General features: G+C 38.0%; 1 protein-coding gene across 2 annotated transcripts; it reads left to right on the top strand.

Annotated features, from left to right (window-relative positions):
- The first annotated feature begins 451 nt into the window (after positions 1-451).
- On the top strand, positions 452-7867 carry pitx1 (paired-like homeodomain 1). Of its 2 annotated transcripts, XM_051092358.1 has the most exons (4): positions 452-608; positions 4049-4156; positions 4975-5177; positions 5917-7867. In XM_051092358.1, the coding sequence occupies exons 2-4, from the start codon at positions 4054-4056 to the stop codon at positions 6463-6465; spliced, it is 855 nt and encodes a 284-aa protein (XP_050948315.1). In that variant the 5' UTR covers positions 452-608; positions 4049-4053; the 3' UTR covers positions 6466-7867. The 2 variants fall into 2 exon arrangements, with proteins under 2 accessions (XP_050948315.1, XP_050948316.1); XM_051092359.1 differs by lacking the exon at positions 452-608 and having other exon boundaries at positions 3845-4156.
- Positions 7868-9718: the final 1851 nt, after the last annotated feature.

Genomic DNA, 9718 nt, shown 5'->3' with positions numbered 1-9718 from the left:
TTCTTGTTTTAAGCAACTGGTTTGTATTCGTTCATTCATTCATCAATTCAAGTTTTAAGTGGTCAAGTTTTAACACTATAGATACGCAAATTCTTAAAAAAAAAATGATATACTAAGTACATTAAATGCGTAGCTTCAGATATTCCGACAATACACTTTTTCCATTCAAGTGATATAAAGCATATGATTAAAATGCGTATCTGTTTTAACAATGGCTTTCAAAGGAGGTTAGCATAAATAAACTAAGCAGAGTGTGAAATAAAAACATTGTATGATATGGTAATATATAGGTATCATAAGTGACCACACACAAAGTCTCCGATCAGCGCGCATATGACAGTAATTTGTGTATTAGATGTGAAATGTGCTCTGACCATCCACTCCAACAGCAGAGCTTCATCCTCCGTCGGGCGCGTGACGTCATGCGGACGGCGTGCGGCGGTGACGTCACTTCATCTACCTGATAGAGGCTGCGGTGCCGCATCTTCAGCCGCATAAACTTGAACGTTGCTTACAACCACACATTTGAGGAACTATATACTATAAATGCATGGAGACGATTTAATACACGAGAAAAGGAAGCAAACAGCCTTTCGGAGAACTGACGCGTAAGTCATTATTCGTCACTTTCTAACAATGTTTGTTTGGAAGTATTGAAGTACTTGCAAGCCTATTATTATTTAGCCAATGAAGTTAATGTAACTTTTGTGTTGTTATTATTATTATTATTACCGCAGTGGGTAACAGGTTCTGTTGAAATTCGATAAACCTAAATGTTTCAAATCAAAGCGTGGTCGGTCATTCTGGTGCGGTCAGTGCAGAACAAACCTGAATGAGCTCAGTAAAACAGTGAATATGTAACAATATAACAGACGCGTGTTTTGCATATAGTGCTCAGGCTGAAACATTAGCGCTGGAACCGCTGGTCTGCAGTTATCATGCACTTCAGCTCATTCAGGAGATCTGAGCTGCTCCTAACTGTTTTCGTGCAGTTTCCGGCGGGTGGCAGCTTCAGTGAGAGAAAGAAATAATTTACCAAAGAGGTGATGACCACTCAACAAAATAGCCTTGCGATTTTTATTTTTATTTTTTTTTTGGGGACACTGTCACACTGTGCCAAAGTTTGTGTCTTTATTTCCGTAACCTCTAGTGGGCCTGTTCAAAATACTCCTAACCATTTGCGTATTTGCAAATATCTATAAATAAATAAATAGCCGACTTATTATTCAGTTGTTATTAAATTCACATGCTGCACCTCTATATAACGCGTCTCTATATAACACTACTACTATAAATAATATTATTAATAATAATAACAACAATAACAACAATAATAATAATAGTCTATATTTATTTCCATCAAAGTAGCGGTCACTACTAAGACCAGCTGTTGCATAGTCGTAAAAAATGATAGGGCCTAATAACATCCGCCCATCCTTCTTTAAAGCCTTCTACACTGTAAAAAGTGGTAACATGTTATTGTGACCTTAAAATCAGATTTAACCCATAAAATGAGTTGTTGGTATAATTTTTTATTTAGGTTGATTTAGTGATGTTAAATAATGTTTTTGACGTGAATAAAATCAGTTCCTTGATGGTGCAACTTTTTTTCAGTGCACGGGCTTCCTTAAAATATTATTAGTATTAGTATTATATTCATGTATTATTGTTATTTATGTGTTTGTCAAATAATATCCGGGTTGTTTTGTGCAGAAGTCAGTCAAATGTGGTTGAATGTGTGTGCGGGCATCATTGTCTTAATTAATCTGAAGGCCTGAAACCTGAATAATCTGAACTGCCAATATGCAGTTGACGCATCGAGCCATTTAAACGTTCATTAAGAGCGAAAATGAGAGAATGATTAAGTTGGTTTATTTGGCTTTGCAGTCTTCTCTTAGAACACTTTTGTTTGCTGTAGTTTCTAATTCGTGACAAATGGAGTCACACAGATGTGTGCAGTGATGCTGCGCGTCTGACAGACAGGAGTCACAGAAAAGATGCGAATCCGAATGCGAAGCCGTTCCTTGAGAACGCTTATAAAATATGCAAATACATTACATCCTCATCTTTAAACATCCCCTGTCAAATGGACCTATTAACTATGATTCCACTCTTTATCTTTATCAGTGCGTTTGTTGGTGTTTAAGCAATGGATAAAACAAGAAGACGCATGATTGATTTTATTTGCTTGAATTAAACTGTTAGACTAACCTATATAAATTAAGATAATGCCAATTTCTTGAAATATCAAGGACGCCAATATTCAATTTTCTCCCATTTAAATAATGTTCGCGAAATGTCATTATAAAACTGCATAGTTGTCTATTACAGATTGTATAATAATATAGAATTCACCTGCAACATAACGAAAAATAACTTTAGGTCTGTACATATTCATTGGGAAGATTATTGTAATGTTCCGTCTTAAAATAATCAGGATCATTCTTTACAAGAGTGCCGCGAAAAATGAACCAAAACGAATGCAACTAATGACAATAAAATTAAATAAACGAAATGCCGCAGACATGGGTCAATACATATCTGAAAAAGCACACATTATGCTAGATCCCAGCAGTTATTCCTGTTAATTGTCTGTGTAAGAAAATATAGTCTGACAAATCTGACTAAATGTTTTCTTCGTAAATTACAATAACGATAAAAATAAAAAATAATAAAGTATTCATACAAAATAGGTTAGATGCTTCGGCCAAAAATAGGGAAAAAAATTGCCGGACATATGGCCGTTTTTCTAAGCCTCAGCAGTAAAAACATAAACCTTCTTTCTTTGTTTATAAAATAAAACTATAAATTGTCTGCAGTGTGAGGAGTGTGGGAATATTTTGAGAAAGCTGGTGACTGAAACTGTGTCGTAATACGTGTAGAAATGGCGCTTTTCTGAGCGTAATCTTTTTCGTTAAGGGCCACGGATCATTCTCCGTGTGGTAAGGCGGCTGTCAGGCGGCATTGTATTCTCACCAACCAGCAGGCGCCACTAACCTGAAAAAAACCCGCACAGAACAATCAGACGAGAAAGCGAGATGTTTTCTGAGTGACAATGAAACTGTCACAATAAGCCCGTATTATATTTCTCATTACTGGACATTTTTTACGTTGCGTTTCCAAATAGTAGCTCGCTACTGTCATTGTTTGGGCGATAGTGGCAAGAGTAAGTGTGTCTGCATTAGTCCTGGAGATTCACTGAGTGCAAGAACGTGTTCGTGAAGCTGAAATGCAAAAAGACTTTTCATCTAAACACAGCGTTTGCTTTGCTGGTTCCGACTTGTCGTCAGTATTCAAAACAGAAAAAGCCCAGCAGCTCACGTGAACAAATGGGATTGTCAGTGGCAAGTAAAATTAGGCTTTTTTAAACTTTAACAATTAAGTGCTGACATTGCTTCAATGACTGTTATTAAACCGAACGTGAATAACAGTAATTACCTCGTGCACACTGACCAAAATCTTGTTGATGGAAAAAAAGGACTGTGCTCAAGTAACTTAAACAGCCTTATTAGAAATACAATTCAGGTAAATTGTAACTGCAGAGCGCGCTGCACAACTGATCTGTATCATCTTGGATAAGGTGTTTTTGTGCGTTTGAAAAAAACAAAACAAAAGAGGTTTGTTCAGCTAGTAGCCTCTTACTGTTCATGGCGCATGCAGCCTGAGTCCAAAAACACAGTTTCCGACACAAGGTGCAGCGATATTGCCAGAAGCCCGGCTGAGAGGTTCTAAAGGAAGAAAAGTTTACTTGTATGTCTAAGAAATGATTGGGCTTTGTGGGTGGGACTGACAGTGGACGCGGGGTAGAGAGGATGGGTGGGTCCTGCTGTTAGCTGCTGCTGCTGCTGCCCGCACGTCCATTCGCTCACACCGCACATTTACTCTTCAGGAATATATCTGCAGTGGTTTGGAGGACAATATTGCGCGAGATCGCTGGCAGTCCACGTGTTTATTCTTTAGAAAAGCCAAGCGGATTGCTTAGCAAATACACTGACGCTCGTGTCACAGCGCTGGAAGAGCCTTTGTAACACGCATGTTTGTTTTAAAGGTGGAATGAATTTGGACATGGCCTCATCTTTTCATCTGCCGAGAAGCAACAGCACCAGAGAAACGTTAGAGAACACGAGCAGCGAATCTTCAGATAATGAAACAGCAGGTAAAGGACATTTCATCTTTGCATACCCATCCACAGAATAGTACATTAACATACCGAAAGTGTATGCAAACAAGCCTATTTTACTAAAAGCATGCATTTACAAGTTAAAATTGTAGTCTCCTTCCATATCTGCTATACCTGCAAATGTTTTGTTCGAGTACTCAGAAATAACTTTTAATTTAATGGTTTAGCTTTTTTGTCGGCCTAATTTTGCAGGAGCCGTGCGGCGCTTGTTGCACGTCGGCCGCTTGTTGCTTTGCGACCGTAAAAACTAAATAGAAATTCACATTTAGCCTATATTATTAACGCACTTGTTGCTTTCTAAAAATATAGAGAATATTTCAACTGCTGTATGTATGCGTTTTAATCACACATTCCCTAAAGAACACGATCACCGCTACCAACACCCGTTTCTAGAAATTATATTAAAATTAAACTCGCGTTTGTTCGCTGGAGGACTCTGTTGTACATACTGCAAATCTTTATGTGACGGTAACCTAGATGAAGTAAACAACAATGAACTAGGCCTGAGTTTAAAACACGGACGCAAGTGCTTTCCACCGCATAGGCCTTTAACTTCTATGGATATTTAAAATAACACAGCCGTGAGCCTCGTGTGCAAACAGCTCCAGTTTGAGAGATAGATTTTAATAAGACGTGTTTGCATATTTGTGGATTGACAAGCAAATCCAGTCTATGTAAACGAATCACGTTTCCCCTTTTTACCGACTCCCGTTTTGTGTCCGACTCCTTCCAAAACTCTGGCAAAAATAGGTGCGACTGAGCACCACATATCACCTCAAAATTATTCTCCCCAGAAAAGGAGAGGTCCGTCGAGCAGAGAAGTGACGATGGAAATGCTGACGAGTCGAAGAAAAAGAAACAAAGACGGCAGAGGACTCACTTCACCAGCCAGCAGCTGCAGGAGCTGGAAGCGACTTTCCAGAGGAACCGATACCCGGACATGAGCACCAGAGAGGAGATCGCAGTGTGGACCAACCTCACGGAGGCCAGAGTCCGGGTACGAAAATCCTAAAAGCCGTGCTGTTATAAACATTTGCATAAACATAACATTTTTGCCATGGAATGGCCCGTTTCAGGCCAGGGGTGGAGAGTTTTCTCACTTACTTCAATGGCATGTTTACCGCATGATGCAAATAAAAAATACCTATTAAAAAAGCTAAATAAATCGAGACTTATCATTTCTAAAAAGCGCTGTATTTGTGAATTGTTTGCTCTGTGTGTATCCTGTTACGAATTTAAAATAGATCATTTTTAGATTCCGATATGTAAGGATTCTTTTTCATTATTGTTTATGGTTTAAAAGCTCTAAAAGCAAAAGTAGTTGATTTTTTTTTTCAGCGATATTCATACGATCTCCTAGCAGGCCAATCTTTTAAATAATTTCACAGCATTTCCGAACCACATTCTGATCCACATTAGTGAAGGGATTTAGAATTAAAACGAAAGTTTTACTGTTGGTTAAATTAATCAACAAATAAATGCATTACGCTTTTTAACATGCCATTTGTTTTCGAACCCTAGGACGCTTATGAAAAATATAACCTCGCTAATATTGTAATTTTAGTATGCACATACAAATGTAGCTAATGAGCTCAACTAATTGTGAATGTTAAATATTTTGCAAATGGCCTGTACAGAAAGAAAAAAAAACAAGTTTTGCATGAGGTTATGACTACTGCTCTGAGTTACCTTTTTGGACTACAATAGCCTTTGTCATAACGCGTCCTTTTTCACAGGTCTGGTTCAAGAATCGGAGGGCGAAGTGGAGGAAGAGGGAGCGCAACCAGCAAATGGATTTGTGCAAGAACAGTTACCTCCCGCAGTTCAGCGGACTGATGCAGCCGTACGATGACGTCTACCCCGCATACACCTACAACAACTGGACCAACAAGGGACTGGCCCCAGCCCCGCTGTCCACAAAGAACTTCACCTTCTTTAATTCCATGAGTCCCCTCACGTCCCAGTCCATGTTCTCAGCCCCGAACTCGATCTCCTCCATGAGCATGGCGTCCGGGATGGGGCATTCCGCCGTGCCTGGCATGCCGACCACCGGCCTGAACAACATCGGCAACCTGAACGGTATCGGGAGCTCCACGATCAACCCGGCCATGAGCTCGTCAACGTGCCCGTATGGACCTCCGGGATCTCCTTACAGCGTCTACAGGGACACTTGTAACTCCAGTCTCGCGACGTTAAGACTGAAATCCAAGCAGCATCCATCTTTTGGATATAGCGGGTTGCAGAGTCCCGGCTCTAGTCTAAACGCGTGCCAGTACAACAGTTGACGAATTAAAGTGCAGTAAACGGACACCTGGACAAACGACAACCATACTGGATTTGTTGCGATCGGCATTTTGCAGTGGAATATGCGGATTGCCTGTGTTTACCTAAACTTGCACAACCATTCAAATCCATTATTTGGATTTCAACGTTTTGAAGACAAGTTAAAACTCATACATTGTACATAAATGTAAACGTGGAACAACATTTGAAAACGATGCAATGCTCCAAGGGGGAACAATGGTTTGTGAAAAGCCAAGTTTATGATTAGCGCAGCGTGTCGTGGTACTGCAGTGTAGGCCTCACGAGTCGTGTTCGTGAGTCGCGTTCTCTTGTGTTCAGTGTCGTGCAGAGGGTTTGTCGTCCTCGTGGCCTCTCCTCGACAACCTGGACTCTGTCCGCGTAGTTGTTTCATTGTGTCGATAGATTTACCGCATGCTTACTTCGAGTGAAAAAAAAAAAAAAAATTTTTGTAAAAAATTATATGAATGTGTAGACTAAATAACAAAGCTATAACTTTATGTTGTACCCCTGTTGATTGAAATTGTGCTTATGTTTATGGTACTGTCTGAATAAACCTCAAAAAGAAGAATTTCTAAAATAATTTGTCGAAATGATACATTATCGTAAATTAAGGTTGAATTCACAGATTTCACTGAATAATACTGTATGTTTAAACAATCATTGAACCGTATCGAACGGATTTTCCCCCGATTCGCCGAGCTAAATTGCAATGCATGCAAAATAAAAATAAAAAAAAAAAGATTTTTTTCAATCAAGAAAACTCTTGATTTTTCTCTTTCCATTATGCTTGACATGACTATATGTCCACATACGCTGTTTGACAATGCACTAAATCTGCCATTGCCTTTTTTAATGCTCCAGCACGTTTCTTACTTATAAATTAATAAGTTTCATCCAAATCTACATTTAGGATGAAAGAAAAAAAGGCAAACCTTAAAATCCATTCCTTATCACGGTTTGCCACATGAAGTGACTGTTTTTATCTGTATGGGTGTATTTAGGTGTATTTAGATGATAGGAAGGAGAAGGTCTGTCGTAACTGATGTTTCCCCTAATACCACTGATCCTTTTCCACTGATAATAATGCCTTTAATTTCCTAAAAGGTCGGCTCAGGGAGTCCCGTGTTAATGGTCACTTCCTCTGCTTTGCCCTGTTAGGCTAACAGAATGAGTTCACTGCACAATGTTGACATGCCTTTTCAAGGACGCGTTAAACCCATTCCCCAATTCAAACAAGAGACTGTCTGAAAGAAAGTGAACATCACATGCCGAGGACAACGAAACAAAAGAGACAGAAACACATTTTAATGACACGTAGTCTGTATAGAAACCGACGCCCATCGGCTTGTTAAGCGCTGCCACACATATTAAAATAATTATTGAAAACTCTTCAGCATTAGAGTATTATTTCTTTATATGCCTTGAGTAGAAATAACCCTGAAAATAATTTAACCCTAACACACTTCAAGAGGCTTTTGAACTGATTCTGACAAAAACAAATTCTAGTGAATCACGCTACTTTTTCCGCTGTGTGTGTGTGTGTGTGTGTGTCGTGTAATCTCTAGATCGGATTAGTTTTTTTTCTCTTACATTTCTAATTTGGATTTAAGGAGAATAACGAATTCCGCAACTAAAGCGCACAGATGAGATTTTTTGCAAATGTTTATTATTTATACTTCTATTTTAAAACAAAGACGAAAAGGCCGAAAGGATACTTCAAGATACTTGCAATACTTGGTTATTAACATAATTTCTTTATCTAACTTGAGCTCACATCCGGGTCTAATATATAGTCAGTAAATGAGCATCATCTGCTCTGATCGATCAGTCACTGATATGTTGAGTCACATTGTGTACAGACTGATATTCTAATCGCTTATGATAAGAATACAATGCAGGTCACTTCAGCGTGTTTAATTACTCATTCTAAATCAATCTTCATCAGTCTCTTAGGAAACCCATACTTTGGCACCTTCGGCTTTCCTATCTCCTTCAATTAAAGCTGGTTTAGACAATGTTCTCCTTAGGACAAAACTAAGAAATATAAGTTCATTCGTAAGCTAGTGCTTGTTTATATTTAATATTATTATGTTCATGTATTGCTTTCACAGTGTTCAAAAATACTTAAAACACTGTATTGATATAAAAATTGTTCTTTCAGTTATAAAACGAAGTAATTTTAACACTACCAGTATTTGTAACACCTTTTAAAAGTTAAAATCTAACAACAATAACTGAATTATCAGATGTTTCATCTGGTTACCTAAAAGGTTGCAACATCTACATTTACTTTTTTAAATTCGAATGTAATGTCGCTGAATTGGATTAAACTGGGTCACATTAGCGACAGTCATTCTGAAGGTTCAGCTCAGGTAAAAACAGCCGCTCAAGTTCTTTAAAACGTTTTACAAGAACTATAACAATGATGTGACATTTACTCTGGCGCTTCATACTCTTTATATGAAACCTGACAGTATTAAATCATTGTTATTACTTGGAAAATTCCGTACATTTAAAGAATTGTTTTTTTTCGTTTTCTTTATTTCTAGCTCAGTCAGCTCGTCTTCTGATTTGTCAGTCAGTTCGTGCATCACTTTATTGTAAAACTGTAGCAACCTACGTTATGACAATAAAAAGACAACATTTTTTCCTGAAACTGCACTTAACATTTAAATGATGTGTATGTTTAATCATAATCCATCGGTGTAAACATCAAAAGAGTATGTATGTTATAAAGTACAGTCATTGCACTTTGTAATGTGAGTAATATTGTGTAATAATTCTGTCACAACAAACACAAAGGTTGTTTGGCAAAGGAAGATGGGACACTTGATAAGACAGAACAACCATAACATTGACTGAAAAGACATGTAGTTAAAAAAATCGTAAAGAAAAATCCGGAATACTTAAATTACATGGAATTGACGAGAAGCAATATAAAGACATTAGTGATTAAGGCTAACAACCCGACAACAGATAATGTTCTGAGAAACTAAAAACGTATATGTACTTGCGCATAAAAGCAGGGATTATTATCTATGTTATAAAATAGTTCGCTAAAGACTTTTAACCTAAATAAGAAGAAGAAGAAGAAGAAGAAGACCCTAGCACAGATCAACTAAATCATTGTTTCTGGAAGCCAGAAAAAATAAAACATCACAAAGAGCGAATTTAAGCCATGCTTACGATCAGCCCAAAAACATAAAATAGGAATGTTCACAACACAAAGACACA

The sequence above is a fragment of the Labeo rohita genome, chromosome 21 (genome assembly GCF_022985175.1).
Source record: "Labeo rohita strain BAU-BD-2019 chromosome 21, IGBB_LRoh.1.0, whole genome shotgun sequence".
NCBI lineage: Eukaryota > Metazoa > Chordata > Actinopteri > Cypriniformes > Cyprinidae > Labeo > Labeo rohita.
Note: the sequence above shows the minus strand (reverse complement) of the source record. Positions and strands in the feature narration are given on the sequence as shown.

Coding starts and splice junctions, on each gene's coding strand:
- pitx1 (XM_051092358.1), top strand. CDS start 4,054: ATGAATTTGGACATGGCCTCATCTTTTCATCTGCCGAGAAGCAACAGC. Junction 4,157..4,974: donor TTCAGATAATGAAACAGCAG/GTAAAGGACATT, acceptor TATTCTCCCCAG/AAAAGGAGAGGTCCGTCGAG. Junction 5,178..5,916: donor TCACGGAGGCCAGAGTCCGG/GTACGAAAATCC, acceptor CCTTTTTCACAG/GTCTGGTTCAAGAATCGGAG.